Below are 21,911 nucleotides of genomic sequence, written 5' to 3'. Positions count from 1 at the left end.
AGACTGGAATGCAATGGCGCTATCTTGGCTCATTGCAACCTCTGCCTCCTGGGTTCAGATGATTCTCCTGCCTCATCCTCCCAAGTAGCTGGGATTACAGGTGTCCGCCACCATGCCCAGCTCATTTTTGTGTTTTTATAGAGATGGGTTTTCACTCTGCTGGCCAGGTTGATCTCGAACTCCTGACCTCAGGCGGTCCACCTGCCTCGGCCTCCCAAAGTGCTGGGATTATAGGTGACAAATTTTCAAAGCATGGAGAGTCAATCACCTAACCCTTGATTTGTTCAAGGGCTGATTATATTATAAACTTCTCTTTAAATGTGCTGAAAAAAATCTTTTAAAATTTTTGTTTGCTATAACATTGGATTGAATTAGATATTGGGGGTCTGTCAGTAATACAAAAAGCAGCCTAATATTTAAGAATGCTTGGCTTATTTGCTTCCTTATCTTTTCATTAAAAATTATTAGATAGACAGTGACCACTCTAAAGTAATAGAAGAAAATGCACAGGAAACTGTCTGCTCCCATTGGCTTCTTTTTCTCCTGTCCTACTAGAGAAATCTATTAAGGTTATGCTTAACCTGAAACTTGTGTCTCAATCTATAAATAGAAAAACTGTTTTTAACATCCCTAATACCTATGGTTTAAGATTAAGAATAATTTTAAGTATTTAATTAACTCATTGCAGAGAGCATATTTCCATGGTGCCAAGGCAGTTATGAAATTAGAAGGGACACTATATAAAAGTATTAATTGAACTAAGTAAAACTAAAAGTTACTCCTGCCTTTCCCTTTTTCCCCAATACCAGGAAAATTAATATGTTTAAATCGAATTGCCTTCTTTCCCCTGAATCTGCCTTTTCTCTTCTCAGCCAATCAAAATTCTACGCATTCTTCAAAGTTCAGCCAAAATGCTACCTTGTTGATAAAGCATTCTCTGACTTTTTCATCAGAAGCAATGTCTCTCTCCTTAAACCTGTAAACATTACTTCTTACTTTCTTGCACCTTTTGCTTTGTAGCATAGTAATTTATAGAAATTCCTATAGTCTTTGAGAAAGTGAACTTCCTTGATTGTATGGTTGTATCTTATTTGCCTCTGAGTGGAAATATCATGTAGGGGTTAAGTGTCTTGGATCTGGAGACAGACCCATCTGTGTTTAATGTTCACCCATTTTGTGATCTTGAGTACCTTATTCTACCACTCACATCTTCAAATTTGTCTTCTGAAACGCAGGTTTACTTCATTGAGAAGTGTATTTAAAGAATTTAGAATAGTAAGCACTTAACAGCTACTATTAGCTATTGCTATTGCTCATCTCAGCTTCAGATAAGGTGTGCATATAGTATGCAGAGAAATTAAATAAATCTATTAATAAAAATTCCATACTAGATAAAAGATAATCTATTAGATAAAGGAAGTATATTTTGTTCTTGTTTTCAGCAATTACTACCTCTCACACTTCCAAGAATAATGAATCTCTCTTTTTCTTAGTATTCCTACTTCCTTGTTATTGAATTAACAGTATTTATTGGGTTTTCACTGCTCTAGAGAAGTATAGAAGAATATATCATGGGATATAAGAAATATTATGACATGTTTCCTCATTCTCAGGATACTCAACACTACAATTATTTGACCGTTTGACTAAAATACATGAAAACAATACAGTTGCATAAAGGATTGCCTTCTCTTTGCATCACAAAAATGTATAAAATTATTTTAAAGAGGAAGGAATATTTATACAGAAACATTTTTGACATAGGCATAATTATTGTAATACCATTCTTACCAGTTGAGTTAAATGAGATAGTCAAAGGTCTACGCTCTAAAGGTCTTGTCATTATAAATTGATAATAATCTTGGCCCAATATGCAGTGTCCAAAAACTAATGAAAACAAAGCAATCTATTTTGAGCACAATGTTCATATTTTTTCATTGAATTTTAAATAAAAAGCCATTTATTTGAAAACTACCATAGAATTTATTGTTATTTTTGAAGCATTTTTTATTATATATATGGTGTTCTATAGTAGTAATTATAGTGTACATGGAATTTAAATCCATGTCTTAAGTTATTGTATTTAAAAATCACATAGATTTTTTTCAAGTGGCTTCTTAGCATAGTTTTAAGTTATTAGATTTTTGGGTGTTCTGACTCAGAGCTAGCATTTTAAAACCCCAGTCACCCTCCTCCTCTGTACTATTCCTTTTGCTTAAAATATAAACGTCCTGAGATGTTTTTAATTCAAAACTAAACAAAAAACAAAACAAAACCAAAGACAAAAACATCAAAAAACAAAAAAACCCTTCCTTCAAACCTTGACCCCTTTACAGAAAATATCGTAGTTCCTGTCTTCTTAACCTCTTAATTGCCCAAGTCAATGTACTCTCAGTTTTCATTTTAATCAAACTCTGATTTAACATTGATGGCAATTATTTTCTTAAAACTATCCTCTCTTTATTATTCCATGATACCACCTTCTTTGAATGTCCCTTTTGTCTACCTGTTAAATTCTCTTGCTGAGCGTACTTTTGTCTTAGTTTCCTTCTCTTCTCAATATGTGTGTTTGTGTGTGTGTGTGTGTGTGTGTGTGTGTGTGTGTATATATTCTCTGGATAAACCTTTCTGTCTGTGGCTTTAAAAAATCAACCCCATGGGTACAAATATGCCTAGCTGCTTGGTGTACTTTACTTGACATCCAACAGGCATACCAAATTTATCTTGTGCAAAAATACATTCATCAGCATATCAGCATTATAATCAAAGCCACTGCTTGTCTTCTTTACCTTTCCCTCTCTTTCATGCCCCCACACCGAACTTGTCTCCAAGTTCTGTAACTTTTACTTTGGCATCTCCTCTTCCTCCATAGTTGGAGCTCTCATCTTCTGTCTGTAACACTACAATAATCTTCTGTAGGATTTTCACCCTCTAGTAACCCTAGACTACAATTCATTCCTCATAGAGCTGCCCTAGTGGACTTTTCAAAGTTGGTCATGCTTTTCTCTTTTTAAAACTCTTCTATGAATCTCTATTGCCTACAGGATAAAGTCCAAACATCTTAGAATGGCGTATGAATTATTGGTTCTTCTAACTAATGTCAATTTGGTTTGCCTATTTATACTTTCATTCAAGTATTTCACTCTGCCTGGAATCCCTTCTTCATACATTTTGATTACCTTTGGAATCACATTTCTTACTCAAATCAAGAATAGCACAGTCATGAAATCTGCCCTAATGTAATTCTCTTGCGGCTCCTTTAAAATGTCCTACTTCTTCATTTTTGCCATTTCAGCCTATTACACGAACTTGTATCATACTAGAGACTACATGTTAGTGCACTTACCAGTTTCCATGTGTGCCTCTTTTTTGGAGTACATATCACATGAGGACGAGGACCTATCCCCAAGACCTAATACAGTATCACGCATATCCATAGTTATTTTTATTAAGAACATTATTTTTAATATTTAACTTAGCACAGTAGACCTTCAATATCTGTTCATGGAAAGAAGAAAAGATGAAAAGACAATGTCAGATTATAGGAAATAGTCAATATTTTTTAAAGAAAATGATATAATTTATTTTAAAACATTTTGAATTTAAGCGTTTCAATTATGACTGCAATTCACACACAAAAATATAATTCTACATGGTAAAAAATGATTATAGAAAATGCATTAAAAACAAATGCTTAAGGGAAAAAAGTAACTATGAAACTTTTTTGAAATTCTTCAAAAAAATGTTTAAACTCTTGATTTATAAATAACTTTAAGTAGCACTGGTTTGCACATGGATACATACATGTATTTAGAGAGGCTAAAGGGAGAAAGCCAGTTAAGTACTATTATTGCCTACGAAGAACAAAAGAAAGAAAAAATAAGACTGTATGCAAGTAATACTAATGGATTCTCATATTCTCAGTAGGGGCATAAGGAAATTAATGTATCTTTCTACCCTACAATTTCTACCTACTTCTGAAAATCCAAGTATTATTAAAATACTTATTTAAGAAAATAAAATATTTTTGACTAAAAATTTCTGAAGAGCAAAGTGTTATTAATACTTTCAAGTTGAAAAGGCATCTTAGGAGAAGTGCTCCAAAAAAAAAAAAAAACAACAAAACAAAACAAAACAAAACTTAATAACACATTTTACCATATTTCACAATTTTTAGATGTCCCATTTTAAAAAACTAACATCTGTGAAATATGTATGTATCTGACAATCAATGACTATTATAGTGTATTGGCAGCATTTTTGCTTTTTTAGAGACACATAACAATGCCTTTTATAATCAATGACATCCTAACTTAATAAAATAAAATCTAAATTATATTTGGAATATAATGGGTTCAACTAGCTGATAAAAATGAAAAAAAACCTGAATTCACATGCAAAAAAGAAATGATTGATTTGGATTTGATCCTCATATGATCCTCTATGAGCAAAATCATGCATTATCATTATTTTTCTTCGGTAATAATTAAACATATGGAAAAAATATATTTCTGCTTAATGCTACTCCTAATTTGACTTGCATACCATATGTTTATGTTTAACAACTTTGTAAGTTTTCTGAACAATCTAAATCAAGTATATTTTGCCTGCTTTCACAACTGTTTGAAAATAAAGAGACTCAATTGTAATGCAAATTTTTAAAAAAAGTAACTGTGAACTTTACTGATCTAGACATTTTTCAGATTTCCAGTCAAATTGCTGAAAAGCATTTTATCAGTTTATCTAAAAATATATGACTGTATGTACACAATAGATGCTACCAGATGTTCTTATCCCAGTAATGGAGATTAATGATGCATGGCTTGTCTGTTTTTCAGTTAGTATGAAAATATTGAATTTCAATGGGTATCCCTGCTCTAGTGAATTCTTCACTGTAGCAATGACTGTTATCATCAGATTTCAGTGCACATCTTTCCCACTCCGATCCAACTAAAGTCACATTTATCAACATACCATTTTCATATTCAGCAAAGAGTTTCATATTGGTAACTCAAATAGATATCTTAACCTGTACATTTAAATAAAAATGAATTTGTATTTTATGTGAATAGGATTTGCTTTTCAGAAAAGTCGTCGTATACAATGTGTACACTGGAAATTGCACAGAAAATATTTATATGCTACAAAGAACACTAAGTACTTATTCTCCAAAAATATTTTCTTAACACTGCTAAATTATGTAATGTTTTTATATTACTAATTTTTATGATTTAAAGATGACACCACCCCCTAGTTCAAATTAGAGAGCGGAAACATTACTACCTAGTTTTACACTGATTATTTTGTAAGAAATCCTTATTATCAAACACAGGCTTTATCAGTTAGTGGCATCAGTTATCAAGAACATAAAACTCACTCTAGACCAAGATATGAGAGAAACAATGTCCTGGGCTTATGTTAATGTAGGAAGAAGTGTGCTTACCTCACCTCCAGAAAATATTGCAACCCCTAAACTCTGAAGCAGTGGTTTCCTTACCCAAAATCTCAAAAAAATTTATAAATGTAGCTCATTCAGTCTCCTTTTTTGCTCTTCAAATTCTGCAACCAACATTCCAAGCCTTAAAGATAAAAGTATTTCCCCACCACAAGAACAAGCAGCTCATACCTAATGACTTCTCCATTCATACACACCTAAGAAAGAACATTTCTTCTCCTATCACACTAGATAAACATCCTCAGAGATCTACTTCTAGATCAACCTTGCACAAATAAAGCTTTTTCACATCAGGTCTTTCAGTTCCTAGAACCTGTCATTATCTCCTCCGTCTCCCACCCCCTCCAATAATGTTTTTAGATATGTTTCTTTTGTTTGGAATATTCTTTTCCCCCACTTGCCTTCTCCCTTCACCCTTAATTTACTCATCCATTTTCAAGTTGCAGTACTTCAGAGAGTCTTTCCTAGCTATTCAGGACAGGTCAGGGCTCTCAGTTAATGCTTTCACATACTATATTTTTATTTGAGTGATTGTATGATAAACATCCATCTTTTCCACTGGAAAGTAAGTCCCATAAGAGCTTCAACTATTCCCCTCACCACCCAGTACATAATAAATATTTCATAAATATATATGGAATCAACCTATTGATTTGTTTTTTCCAAATCAGAGCATTCTATCGTGCCTGTAGCGACTTCAAATATCTTTCAGTACATTCTCAACCAAGTAAATAAATTATTTATATTACAGTGACCTTGTAGTTTTTTTTATTGTAACACATTTTTTACATACATGTTTTATTTTACATATGCTATTCCTTATAGCACCTGACTGAAAACATTAACATTGACATAATCTTCTGAGTCACACATTTGGATTATTCAGTGATAGCGGTACACTCTCCATAAATGTCACTATGGCTGAGAGATAACTTTTTCAGCTTGCCTTTACCAGTTGGATCTTTACGATTTGCTTTGCTCAAATTCCTCTTTCTCTTGTAATTGACGTTTTCATATATGGGCTTATCTTCCTTGTATCAACTAACCATGCTTCTCTCTTGTAGTCAGCTGTTCTGCTGCTAGTTCCTTTTCTCAATTTTAACATATCTTAAGAATATTCAGTCACAGTTTGCCAATACTTATCTTCTCAGTTTAAATAAGCTTTATGAAAACTTGCTGTGCTAGTCATGTTATATATAATGAAAATTTTGAAGTTACGATATTTTTGCTGGGCATTCATAAGCATGGAACCACAACTATTATTCTTGAAAATTATCTGTGATATTTTAATGTGGTGTTGCTTTTTTCAATTTAATTTACCATCACAGCCACCCGATACTGAAAAGAACTATAACAGTTTAATTCCATATCAAGTAATTTTCCTCATGGGCCATAATTTTCTTTATTCACATCTCTTGGGACCAGAGGCGGTGTTCATATGCGAGAAAATAGCATGTTCAAAGGTTCAGAGTGTGAGACTGTGGACAAGGGCCAGTAGTAGCTCAGGGTAGCTAAATCGCAAGGTGCATGGCAGAGAAGGCTAGGTAATAGCTGAACAGGCACACTGGGATCACTTTGTAAATGGCCAAAATCCATTCTCTGGATTTTGACTTGCTGATCATCAGTATATTTTAACCAGAAAGTGCAAGATTAGATGTGCAAATGAAAAATATTGTGTCGACTTATTACAGACAAGAACTAAAACCATTTATATTTTCAAAACTTCATGACTCTGTAAAATAAAATAATTAGCATTTCCTTCTAAATAATCTAATTGACAAAAATATATGTGCATTTTAGATCACCTGTGTAATCCAGATTACATTTTTCTTCATGCCCCCACAAACATGCTTATATTCCAAAAAGCTAGTAGAAAGAAATAAAGTAGAAATAAAATGTAAATGATTTCCACTAAGTGATGGACGCCTGGCATTCTCGTGCACTATGCAGATGAAAGTTTCTCAGCAGTTCACAGAGGCATAATATGAGGGAGATTCAAGTTGTTACACAGCATAGAGTAATTAAAGGTGTAGCAAACTCCAAAAGCCTACACTCCAGCAGCTGTTACATGATCCACATTGCCAAAGGCGGTTTAATTTTAGGAAAACAAAACCTTATGCCTCATTAGATACATGTTGCTATTTTTTATTTTATTGTTTTTGTCATTTTGTTCCTGTGTTTGTAAACAGGTTTGGTATTATAACTGTGCACAGCTAAAAGCATAAAGATGTATCTATTTTTTGAACATGTTTAAGTAACATTGAAAGAATTTAAATCAGTATTAGAAGTTTGATTTTTTTTTCTTTAAAAGGAATTTAGAGGAAACTTTTATTGTGTAATACTGTCTGTTAGTATAACACCATTAGTTTTTATTATTTTTCACACAATGTTGATATTACACTGACTGCTTCTTCTTGATCATTTTTATTTCAATAGGCTTTTGTTTCTTTGTCTTATTTTTGTTAATGTTTAAACATTTAAAAGGCAAAGCAATTCATTATTCACCTTGTTGTCTACTTTCTCTGACTGTTCCCATAAATCATTATTTTTAAAATCTTATTTCTGAAAAAACTTTGTTTTTTTTTTTTTCCTTTTTCAGTTAAATATTTGAAAATGTAAATATTTTTGCCCTATGGTTTGGTAACGTGAAGTTATTAGATAAGATAGAAAGCTGAGTTTATTGAATTTCTGAAACATATTTAAGACTTTTAAGGACTTATTGTTTGTTTTCGCAATACTGCCACAAGCTTTTTATGTTGAAATACATTAAAATTAAATTCGAACTAAATTTGTTGAGAAATTCTCACATTTTCCTAAATGTTTAGACAGTTCCTCAAATTTTGCAAAATTAGTCCTGAAGGTTTAGCAAAACCATTTTATCTATTATGAGAATGCCTTCATGTAGTCTAATTTTCTATAATGAGAAAGGTGATATAATTTCCAAAGATGCCCAATTTGTTACAATTATTGGTTAACTATTATTACCAGGGGGGTTTAACTATTATATCAGTTTTCAAAGATAATGTAATATTTGATTCCCTTTTTATTATTGAAATTCTTGTATCAGCGGAATACTGAGTACTAGGAGAAAAAAGAAGGGTCAAATTAATTAAAAAGGTACAAATGTTTTAAAAGATGAAGTTAGAATTATTCAAAACCAAAATTAATATATGTCCCTTTCATTTAAAAGAGCTAAATTATAAATTTAAATGTATTAAATTTATCAGAAATCTACAAATGCAAAATACATTCTTAAAATTGTGCTCTCATCCTTTCCTATGCTATCCTTTAATCCAGGGGGAAAATTACTACAACGGTTGTATATTTTCATTTGTACACAATTGTCCTCTCCATGAGCTGTAGTCTCTTCCTCCCATATGTTATTTGTGGAGGGAATTAATCATTTACAACATAAAGTCATTCTGTATATTATTTTTCTGCTAAACTTTAGGTAAAATAAAATGCATTACACTTCCATACATGACATTGCTTGAAAATGATACTGCTATCTATTAAACTATACTTCAATATTCTGTTTTACCTGCAGCTGAATGTGGTGCATCTGCAACAAATAATGAAGGAATTTTGCTGTCTCCAAATTATCCACTCAACTATGAAAACAACCATGAATGCATTTATAGTATTCAGGTTCAAGCAGGCAAGGGAATCAATATTTCAGCCAGAACATTTCATTTAGCACAAGGAGATGTTCTTAAGGTAGGTGAACTCAGACATACTTGCATTTTGATCATTTTTAGCCATTAAATATACACCAGTAGATAAATATATATGCCTATATATGTGTGAATGTATATAGTATTAACTGTAAGTTGATTCTACCATTCACGCATTCAAATTATATATTAATTCTCATTTTCTATTATTGTTTCCATTAAAACAGTATGCTTTGTTTCTGATTTTTATTTATAATAAAAGGTAACTTTTTATTTTATGATACATGAATTTTAATATTTTAATAATACCAAAATAAGAAAACTTTAATGCCAAATATCTTGTCTAATAAGTATTATATATAAAACATCATCAAATGACCATCATACAATATGTTTCTTTGTCTTATTTTTGTTAATGTTTAAATATTTAAAAGGTAAAGCAATTCATTATTCACCTTGTTGTCTACTTTCTCTGTTCCCATAAATCATAATTTTTAAAATCTTATTTCTGGAAAAATACAACTTGCTTTTTGATGGTCATTCGATGTTCATTTCTTTAAGAAATATGATAGTGATTTGTTTCTATTTGTATTATATTGTCTATAATATAACTTATTTATTTTTGTTAATATATGAAGAATCTTTTGCATTTATGACTATGGATACTTTTTATGAATATATAAAGCTAACAAGTCAATGTCTATCAATTAAGAAAAAATGTACTTTGTTGATAATGACTAGTGGTATAAACATTATTTAAACATTTCGAAATAATCAAATGTCTACTTTTCTAAAAAGACAACATTTTGGCAAATAAATATTTTCATAGTTACTGATTTGTATTTTCAATATAAATATTTTGGTAAATATGATTTATATTTATCATTAGAGTAAAATTACACACTTCTAAAAGTCACATTTAAATATTTTTAAAATAATTATATAGCTTTGTTTTTCTAATTGTTAAGATTTTCTTAAGCCAGGTGAAAAATTCATTATACTTCTGTTTTCACAAATCTTGAAAAAAAAAAAAATGGAATTCCAAATTGGCTGCAGGAGGAGAATTTTTTTTTTTTTAATTAACGATTTTGACGTTATTGGTTAGTTTCTTTTTTTAAAAAAATATTATTTCATGATAATTGATGGCTCTCTAACACAATAACACTATATACTTGTAAGATTTGTATAGGCTTTGGGGAAAATTTCTCACAATGTATCTAGATGTATACAATTTCTTTTTTTTTTTTTTTGAGACGGAGTCTCGCTCTGTGGCCCAGGCTGGAGTGCAGTGGCCAGATCTCGGCTCACTGCAAGCTCTGCCTCCCGGGTTCACACCATTCTCCTGCCTCAGCCTCCCGAGTAGCTGGGACTACAGGCGCCCGCCACTTCCCCTGGCTAGTTTTTTGTATTTTTTAGTAGAGACGGGGTTTCACCAGGTTAGCCAGGATGGTCTCGATCTCCTGACCTCGTGATCCGCCCATCTCGGCCTCCCAAAGTGCTGGGATTACAGGCTTGAGCCACCGCGCCCAGCCAGATGTATACAATTTCAATATTAATTTAGGATCAATATATGCATTCTTATTTTCTGCATTTTTCCCCAACTGGCAACAAAATTCACTATGTAAAACTCTTCCACCTCTAGTTCATTGTTTGGGTGTTTCTGTTAAAATAAATTATGTTTGTTCAATTGGAGTCAACATTGAGATTAATAGGTTGCTTGTATATAAAACTGAGGCAGTGCTTTTTATTTTCAAGCAAATTATGCGGGGAAATGTATCAATACATAGATAAGATCTGTGAGCTAGTCTAGCTACTACTCCGTATTGCACAAGCAACAATAATAAACATGTGTTGGTGAGCTAAAATTCAGGAAATGTTTCTTTACATCTATCACTCATGCCTATTACTGTTCTCCCTAAAATATTTCTTTGTGATGCTTAAAATGCATCCATTTCTTTTCTATACTGATATTATTTGGAGAATGTATTTGGGATAACAAATGATTCTTTTTAATAATAAAATAAAACTTTCTAACAAAGGTCTTACTTTTTTGGAATAAAGCCATATACATTTCTAATATGTGCTACCTTGAGAAGGGTGGCGCTTCAGTCATAAGTGACAACACAGGGAGATATAATAGGGAGCAATGGAGGAAGGCAGAAAAAAAGAAAAATAAGACTCAATTTAAGGCCCTTTAAAGGATTTCTTCAAATACAGATTTCTCTCATATGTGTAAAAAGTTAAAAAATTTATGTCCACAAAGATTTTTAAGAATTCTTTAATTTTCCAAAAATATACATTCTCCAAAGTTGAAAATACTATATACTAAATATTATAATAGAAACACACCAATTCAATTATCCTTCTACTCAAAGACTTGCCTGAGATTTATTTTGAATTATTACTTTAAAACAGTTTCAGCAAGTCACTCTATAAATACAATTTAGGGTGATCTTTTAGATTCCAAATTTGTCTTCTTCATGGTCTCTCTGCCAGAATAAAAGATAAGATGCTTAATGTTACCTCATTCTTCCCATTAATCTGATGGGCAAGCTGAAAGATACCCTTTAACATAGACACATTTAGTTATATACAAACAGAAAGATGAACCCTCAAAAAGATATATTATTAATTCTCAAAAATTATGGAGCGCAAAGTCATCTTAGGCTGGAAAGTTATTTGCCTAATTGAAAACTAATCCATGGAAGATAATCCCCATCTGCAGTACTTTACAATATCGAACATAGTGGAGTCAGTTAGATTCCTGTATTTAGACTAGGATATAATAAGAAATAAAAACAAAGAGCCCATTATAAAACCCGCTGCCCCTTGACTGAGAGAATTTTAAATCATTGCTTTTTCTTTTATGTGGTAGCATTGATTACATTTTCTGGAATGACACTCTCTTGTAATCCTTATATGAGAATCAATTTTAGGAGGAGAGATTTTTTTCTGGTTTCATTTACTGTATGACATAACTATATTGGTTTCTGACCAAAGCAAAAATAACAATAACAACAATAATATGTGTGTGTATCTACATCTATTTCCATGCAAACATTCGTGTACAACTTTTGTCTCTGAGAGTTCAGTGTCCAGGAAGGCACTCATTTGCTCACTTACCTGCTGTCTTTTTCTTCTCTCCTTCTCCTTTCTTTCTATAAAGAACTTTAGTTATTGAAAATCACACCAGTAGAGTTTGCACCAGTGGGTTCTAAGTGTAAGCCATCATATGACCCCTCTAGATTTTTTTTTTTTTTTAAGTTTTGATTACTGGCACTCCTCCTAGGTTTTCTGATTCAGTTCATGTACACGTGGGAATTTGGATTTTTATAAAGCTCTCCAGATTATCTGATGACCATCAATGTAGTAATTAAGATTATATCCTTCTTTGGCTCTAGTGTTAAAATGAAGAACATTTATACATCAAAATATTTTACTGTAGTGCTTCAAAGGTAGCAGACTGTTACTCTAAATAATAAAAATTGACCTCAATATTACTAGATAATTTTGAGTCATTAACTTTATACCAGACTGAAATCTTTTTTTTTTTTTTGTACAACTTTTTTGTTCATTTGTCATTTTTCAAAGGTGGATAAATAATTTTAATAGCATCTGAGAAAATCCTATTTAGGCAAACAGAACATTTTCTAGCCACGAAAAGGCAATAATAATAAAAATAAATGAAATAAAAATTCCTATGGTGATTCTTACTTAAAGTGGAAAGGAAATTTCACTGCATCCATTCTGAATTGAACAAAACTGGTGCAGAATGATCATTTAGGAATATATCTGTTTTTTTTTTTCCAGTATGATTACTTAATGGGTATTTTAACCTGTTCACTATGAACAACCTTGACTAATTATGTGTTTTTATAATGGTGATAGAACAAATATAAAACCTATCCGTGATTGTATAGGAAACTCTTATAATTTAGATCCCTTCAACTATTAATGTTTACATATACGAACAGGAAGTGGATTAAGTGACAATTTTCTTGCATGCTACTTACTTATTTTTGGAAAACTTTAATGACACACCACAGGTAGGTTTGGATTTCACTTGACACTGCAGCTTTAAGGAATCTAAAAAGATATATGAACTGTATTTTGTTTACAAAAAAACTTTAATGTTCACATTAAAAAGAACTTTGAAACATATGTGCCTTAAAGTACATTGACAGAACAGCACAGCTAATGCAAAATCTGCTCTGACCTGTGGTAAAATCCAGTTTCTATCTATATGATCTCTCACTATTTCCACTTGAATGACTAATGGGAATTTCAAAGTTCACCAGTCCAAAACACACATCTCCTGTCTCCTCATTTTTCTCTATTTTAGTAGATAGAAACTAATTACTCAATGATGAAATAGGGTTCATTCTTGCTTCCTTTTTTCTTTCACACTTTGTATATTGTCTCTCAGCAAATTCTGTGGTTCTTTTCTTCAAAGTTCTGGAACCAATCATTTCCCACCTTTGTAAATAACCTTGGTCTAAATTATCATCTCTTACTTGTGTAACTGACATTGTTTCTAATTGATCCTCCTATTTCCACCATCTTAGATCATGTGAGCTATTATAACAGAATAACATAGACTAGGTGGTTTATAAATGATATACATTTATTTTTTGAAGTTCTGAAGGCTGGTAAGTTCAAGACTAAGGCACTAGCAGATTGTGTTTGATGATGGCCACCTTCCTCAAAGAGTCATTTTCATATTGCGAACTCCATGGCTAAAGGGATGAATAAGCTCTTTGGGATATCTTTTATAAGGGCACTTATTCCATTTATGAGCTCTGCCCTCATGACCAGTTAGCCCCCAAAGGCCCCACCTCCTAATACCATCACCTTGAGTGTTAGGATTTGAACATATGAATTTGGGGGGGATACAAATATTGAGACCATAGCATACTTTATAGACTGTTTCAAAATCAGCAACAAAAGTGACCCTTTTTCATGTTATGCTTTGGCTCTAAACCTTTTTATGTTTCTCATCTCATTATAAGTAAAATCTAAAGCCCTTACCTTGGGCTGTATGATTTGGCATAATTTTAATGTTCCTGACCTTTCCTTTTGCCACTCTTCCTCTAGCTCACTCCACTCCAGGCATAATGGCCTCCCTGCAGTTTATCAAATATAGCAAGCATGCTGTATTAGTCCCCCGCCCCCCCCCCCTTTTTTTTTACATTGCTGTAAGTAAATACCTGAAGCTGTAAAATTTATGAGGAAAAGAGGTTAAATTGGCTTACAGTTCTGCAGGTTCTACAAACATGGCACCAACATCAGCTGGGTTTCTGGTGAAGGCCTCAGGAAGCTCACAACTGTGGCAGAAGGTGAAGGGAGAACCTGGTTTATTACATGATGAGAAAGGGAGCAAGAGAGCAAATGGACAACAGATTCCAGACTTTTAAACCAGCAGATCTCATGTGAACTAACTGAGAGAGAACTCTCTTATTACCAATGGGATGGTGTTCATGGGGGTTCTGCCCCCATGATGCCATCACGTTCCACCAGGCCCCACTTCCAACAGTAGAATCACATTTTATCATGAGATTTGGAAGGCACAAACGTTTAAACCATATCACATGCTCCAACACCAAGCCCTTTGCTCAGGCTATGTCTTCTGCTTGCATGTTCTTCCTCAGGATAACCACATGGCTGTGTCCCTCATTTCCTTCAGGTCTCTACTCAAATGTCATATGATCAGAGTCTTCAATGGACCCTCTTATAAACTGGTAAACTTACCTCCATCATCTCTTTCCATAGTATTAATCTGATCTATTCTTCTTCATAGCACTGATCTACAACCTGAAATATTATGCATTCATAGTTCACTCCTTTAATTTTTGTCTTCTCCAATAGAACACATGCTATAAGACAGCAGGAACTATTTAACTCCACTTCATATAGTAAATGCTCAATAAATATTTTTTTCTTCTAGAAAGGGCAAATTTACTATATAATTTCAGCTACTTTCTATGTAAAGCAAGAGAAACATATTTCTTTCTAATTAAGTTCAATTGTTATTGTTTCTAATCTAAGAAAAGTGAATATATTTTTATACAACATAGTTACTTCTAAATATTTTCCCCATTGCCATGTTGTTTTGTCCAAATATAGCTTATAAAATTCAGGGTTATATTTGGTGATATATTATTAGATAAACATGCCCACTCAATCAATGTTGCCCAAAGTTATTCTAACCTTTGAAAACATATTATGCTCCAGATTATTTTTCTACACACCTATTTTGTCATTAAGAATGGGCTTTAGAGTTATGTAAACCTAGGTTCAAACCTATCACTTAATAGTCATACAATTAATGAAAAAATTACTCAAGATTTCTAAATCTCACCTTCCTGACCTGAAACATTCTGATAATAATAAAAACTTACATTCGGTATTGCTGTAATGACTAAATTAGATAATGTCTTTAAATTAAATGATGTTTATAAAGCACTCAGCACAGTGCTTGCCCCTGCAAGCGTTCAGTGAATATTCATGTAATAGGAATATATTTCAGAGTCTGGATAAAAATTTGCAAGAAATGTAGCAAAAGATTTTTGTATAAGTGACCTAATTTTTATTTTCAACAACCTTTTTGCTGGGCAGTGAAAAAACTAATCTAGGTCAATTCAGGATAAACTCAGTCAATTCTGTATTTGCCAGTTCAACGTCTGCACATATTCTGGCATCAAGACTTCAAGTTGTCAAAAATGAAAAGTACATTTTGTCCTAGGGCATTATCTGTTTGTGGCAGCAGCTGCTGAGCTCTCTCATTTGCTACTTGGTCTGAAGTCAGCAGTACAATTGGGCATCTACTGCTGGATCCCAGTTATCCCAACTGCAAAACCTCTTTGCATCTACCAGCTCTCTGCAGTATATTCTCTTCTGCTTATAAGAAGCACTTTTCAATTACTCTGTATATAACACTGAGTTACACCAGAATTCCATGTGACTGGCTCAGGCTCAGTTGTCCCACCAACCGCACATACCTGCTGTTTTCTGTTTTTTTTTTTTTTTTTTTTTTTTTTTTTCTTTGTACCTCTTTTCTGCAAGCATGTTTGCCACTTTTCTGGGCTCCAGATAGAAAGCCAGGTACATGTTTCTTCTGTTTTCTAATTATTGGTATTCTATTATTCCTCCACCCAAAAAGGGTAAAATGCAAGGTCCTGTCTTAGAAACCTAAATCAGAGCCTAATTAATTTGTTCTCTACTTAACTCATCTAGGGAATGTTTCTCTAGTTTGTTTGGAGTCTGATTATTTTATTTTTTTCAAAGTGGCATAGCATATGGCAGAAATACTGAACTTCTTTTCTCACCCTCACTTGTAAATATGTAATCTAATTAATTCTTTCAATTAACATTTATAAGAGGGGTTTATTATATGTAGGCTCTATGCAATTAACATCGAATAGCTCCCATTGTCAGCCTGGTAGAATGAAAATTGAATACCAATGAGAAATACTATTTTCTGTTTTCATTGTTGCTGTGTTTGTTGTTATTTTCTTATAAAAACTAAGGACAATGTTCAGAATAAAGGAATGTAGCAGAGCATTCCTTTATTCTTTGGAAAAGAATTTATTCTATTCCAAAAATTCAAGGCAATCTTTTTACCACGGTTAGCATTGTGTAGTCTAAAGACTTATTTCTTATGCAAAATGTGGACTATGGATGATTATGGAGAAAAGTCAGTAAAGTAACTCAAAATTGCTTTTGAAACTGGGAGAGAAAAGGTTAGGAGGAATGGTGTCGTATTTATGAAAAATTAGATACTCAAAGGACTTGATTAATAACATTCTTGTAGAGGTATGATAAGGTTATTAACCTGTTGTTTTCTAAAGTGTATTATTTTCAAGTTTCTTTCCTATCTATGTGTGAGTCTTTGGGAGTAGCACTTGTGAGAGCGTATTATTAAATTTTCAGTAATTTTGAGAGCTGATTGTTGAACATAGACAGTACCAAAAATTAAGTTATATTACAATTAGATTGTAATTAAATTACAATTAAATTAACTTAAATTATATTAAAAAGAAGAACAATAAATACAATTTTTTTAATTTCCTAATTATTGTACTACTTTTACTATTATCTGTGCTTTTGAGGTTATTTATGTATATTGTATCCCTATGGTAGAAATACCACACCACATTGTGCCCCTTCACATCTCTTCCCAACTCCACATTCAGTGACGTCACATTCACATTCAATGATAGCTTGATGTCGGCCAATGGGAATATTTACACTGTGGAAACTGGCAAATGCTACAAAACATGGCTTAACTTGTTGTTTGCTTATTATATAGATGTAAGTGGAAATGGGTTGTGTCTGTGGCCATTACATTATGAATAACAGTATATATTGAAGAATTTTTTTCTATTATTCAATTAACCAAATTAGTTGCTCATATCATTTACAAACTAAAGAAGTTCTGACATAACCTTGTTTTTGATTTTTTCACTTTCCTTTTATTTGTTAACATTAAAAACAATCAAGCAGTATTTATTTAGGAAATACTCTTGTTTGTCAGTTGCAATCATAAATTGCATACACAAAAGTCTGGCAAAAACAGTAAAAGCATTCTTTAAAAATCAATTAGTTATATGAAATATACAGTCATGAATATTGTATATTTTATTACCATTTGTACATTGCTCGACACCTCCCTAAAATCAGGGATTGGAAAACAACAGTGTGTGAGCCAAACTGGGCCTGGCACTTGTTTTTGTAAGTAAAATTTTATTGGGAGAAAGCCATGTCCGTTCATTTGGATATTGTCTATGGCTGCTCCTGTGCCACAATGTCAGGACTGAGTAGCTGTGACAGAGATGATATGCCTTCCAAAGCCTAAAATTTTATTATCTAACCCTTCTTAGGAAAAGTTTGTCAATATCTCTTTATTGCAATAAATGCTATTTTAAAAACCTTATGTACAAATATACACATTTAACAGTTTTTTGTTGTTGTTTGTTTGAGAACTGGTTGTTAAACATTTTTTAGCACACCAGTGATCTTATATGTCCAGCACACATATCTGCCAATTCTGCTTGCTATTCATTGGAATCCTGTATTAACTCTCCCCTCAAAAGCACTCTCAAAGTGCCAATTTGTATAGACTGCTATGTTAGGCCTCATAAAACCCTTCTCCTCTTCCGTTAAGTATCAGGAAAATAAAATGATTTGTAATAAGCTGCAGAACTTTAATGTAGAGTTGGAACTTCAGCTCTATTATACAACCAAAAACCACTTGCCCCTGGAAAGCTGGTCCTTCATTGTTTCCCTCCTCCTTCACTAAAACATACTAGCTCATATAATTGAGAATACATTATGTAGCTACTTTAGAAACCTAAATAATTGAATGCAAACAAAAGTTCTCTACTCTATTTTACATTATCTTTGCAGAGAATATAAAAAGTTTTAGAATAGAGCCTTTTTTGATTGACCATTATAAAAATTGTTCTTTATTTTATATGCACACTTGACATCCAATTCACCTTTTCAGAAAATGTATTTAATTTCCAAATCAAACTATAAAACAAATGACCAAAAGTAAAAATGCTTGGATCCCAAGAGGAGGAATAATTTGGAGGTTTATATAATTATACATATATGTACGTGTAATTTCTGTCTTCACATTTTACTTTTATATTTACTTTCTGCTCTTGGATTCAGGTTAACACCTCACTTGCTAATTCATTAGATAAATGAGTTAGAACATGCTTTCTGTTTATATATTTATCATATCATTCACAACAGCAAGAGTTTTGGGTGTTGATAAGTAGTTTGTTATAACATGGTTTAACCTACTGGATTTAGGAGAGTCTGTACACCATAACTAATTTCAGGACCAGATTTACTACCAAAAGGTTTGGCAATTAAAACATGGCAATGTTAAGTTTGAATTTGTTCTGGTGTAAATAATCAGACAATTGCAACTTCTTAACAAATTAGATTCTCATCAAATAATTTCATTAACATTAATAAAAGTCATCAATACCTTTCATGATATTAATCCTTAAGTCAACTTAATAATAATAATATACATTAAAGAAAAAGGAGATTACACTTAAATAGGCAAAAACACACTTAAAGATCTTGATTTTAATTAGAATAGAAATATGAGCAGTAACAGTCTCAAATAAAAGTCCTATTGCTCTAGTCAGACTCAATTTAATCACTTTGTACTATATATTTACTTTTGAACAAAAGGCATATTTTGTTCATTTTGTTTTCTTATTTGTATGCTTGTATTCATGACTAGTTTAAAAGTAATTTTTCTTTGGTTATACTGCTTTGTCCCTTTGTTGCCTTTATGTTTTCATCTATTTAACTACATTTGAAGAATTTTATTTATGAGTTAAATAGCATTGACTTGATCATTACTATAAAACTCTTCTCTTTTTAAAGGCTTCCTAATTAACACTTGACTTTCATTTTGATTAAGCAATTTTATGCATGCTTCCAAAATTTCATAGTTGAATGATCCAGTTTCATTTTATTCTGATGATTATAGTGGAGCTTCAACAGTATTTGTTTTCTACCTTTTGACTCAGCAATGTTAAATACATTGTAGCTAGCAGATTTTTGTGCTGAATTAGATTCAACCAGCTGAATCTAAAATAATTTTCATTTCCTGAAAGTACTAGCTCTTTTATCGTGCCCTTTCTTTAAATGATTTTTTTTTAAAAAAATGTCTTATAAAAAGTTTTTCTTAAAAAAAAAAAACCAAAAAACATATACATATGTACTGCCTGGTTCAGTGGCTCATGCCTGTAATCCCAGCACTTTGGGAGGCCAAGATGTAGAGATAGTTTTAGTCCAGGAGTTCAAGACCAGCCTGGGCAGCATGACAAAACTCCATCTCTACAAAAAATACAAAAATTAGCCACGCTTGGTGGGGTGTGCCTGTAGTGCAGGCTACTTGGGAGGTTGAGGTGGGAATGTCACCTGAGCTGGGGGAAGTTGAGGCTGCAGTGAGCCATAATCACACCATTGCACTCCAGCATGGGCGACAGAGACCCTGTCAAAAAAAAAAAAAAAAAAAAAAAAAAGTATACTATATGCTTCTAACCAAATATACAGAGAATTTTGTGTTTATATATATATATTTTTATTTTTAGGTGAAGAATGATGTCTTACTATTTTATTTTTTTTAATTTTAGTTACAGCACCTAACACAGGCATAGAACTGAATAACTATAAGTTGACTTATTTTGTTACTTTTTACATTGTTATATATAGGAAAATTTGTATGTATAAAGTAATGTTTCTACTATCCATCATTAATTTTTGCTTTTCATTACTCCTGAAGATTTTTTAAAAATTAGGAAAGACTTTTTAAAGAAATTAAAAACAAATTTCAACAACCAGTTTTTACTTTCCCAGTTACATTAATTACTTGTTCTATTTATATTCTCCCTTTATTTGGCCTTTTTTGGCAAACTAAAAGTTATTACAATGTATCCACACATAAATAGAGAAGTAGTTTTATCCAAGAAACAATTGTTTATATTTTATTTATGTTTATATTTTTCATAACTATTAAATTATATGTTGGTGAGAAGTTAAGAGTAACACAAGGAAAATATTACTTGGGGATATCTCGATAATATCACCACAAATAAGATGCACTGGATCTAGTGGTTAAATGATTTGATTGTGAAAGTGCAGCTCTAAACACAGAATTTATATACTATGTAATATAGAATCATAAAATAAATGTATTCAGAAGCACACTTCTGAGAATATTGAACATTGGAAACTGACAGACATACAAGTTATATTTTGCCACAAGCAAGGTTTTCTTACCTCTGAATTATCCCCAATGACTACTATTCTTAAGAAATGAAAAGTTAAATGTTATGTAATCAAACCAAAATCATGTATTCCTGAGCTACCAACCTCAACATTTAGTTTGATTTTGTTGAAGACAGAAATTCTTGCTGATAACTAAAACAGAAACTTATTTGCATGATAAATTAGATTCCTCCAGGGATTCAAGGTATTCCCTGATAATATTAGGAAATTTGTGTATACAGCCCTCTAGTATCCAAATACTCTCAAGAGTAAATGTACATTTTTTAAAAACTTGACAGAGTTTATAAAAAGAGAGAGACCAAGCCATGTTTGCTGTTAGGAATTCAATGACCATGTCGCCTTGAACTTAAGACTCTCAATTCCTCACTTTCTCTTATTTCTACCTTCTCTCTCTGCTGTAAAGAACAAGTAAACAAACTGTAGAAGTCTAGAGGGTATACATAAGTCTATAGATTCCATCAATTACAAATGGAGTGTGCAAGAAAGACCTTATCAGTGGAGACTTAGAATTTCTGTGTAGAAAATGTTTAGGGTAATGTGGGTAGAAGAGAACATTTAGGGTCCCTGGAAAAAACTTTGGCATAACCTTAACATTAAATTCTAGTAAAGATACTTTGAAAGAAAGGTTAATTATACACAAGTTTTTTTAAAAAATCATATTAAAACATTCTAAATAAATCATCAGAGTAAAACCAACTATCAATTATAAGAAAAATATACAGATTAATATAATAATAATAAAATATTCCATTGTGTACCACCTAAAAAATCATCTCTTAGGTAACATCAATGTAGTTATGGAGGAACGCTTATGCTATGGCAAGATCCCTAGATGTGGAATCTAACATAATTTTTGCTCTAACAGCAGACCATGAGTAACTAAGACAATCTGAGCTAACAGACCTGTAATTTCAAGCAGTATTCTCCACTTTTTCTTGTTATTATTGTTCACCTAAGAAACC

At 32.1% G+C, this 21,911-nt stretch overlaps 1 protein-coding gene across 1 annotated transcript in view; it reads left to right on the top strand.

Moving 5' to 3' along the window:
- The window catches only part of CSMD3 (CUB and Sushi multiple domains 3), a 1,271,497-nt gene that overhangs the window by 896,669 nt on the left and 352,917 nt on the right, over nucleotides 1-21,911 (top strand). Inside the window, exon 22 of the mRNA XM_026454566.1 lies at nucleotides 9,003-9,172. Coding sequence (XP_026310351.1) covers nucleotides 9,003-9,172 — 170 coding nt within the window. The remainder of the gene's footprint in view (nucleotides 1-9,002; nucleotides 9,173-21,911) is intronic.

This window comes from Piliocolobus tephrosceles, chromosome 7 (genome assembly GCF_002776525.5).
Source record: "Piliocolobus tephrosceles isolate RC106 chromosome 7, ASM277652v3, whole genome shotgun sequence".
NCBI classification, from domain to species: domain Eukaryota; kingdom Metazoa; phylum Chordata; class Mammalia; order Primates; family Cercopithecidae; genus Piliocolobus; species Piliocolobus tephrosceles.
The sequence above is the reverse complement of the archived record's forward strand: the minus strand, read 5'-3'. Positions and strand labels throughout refer to the sequence as shown.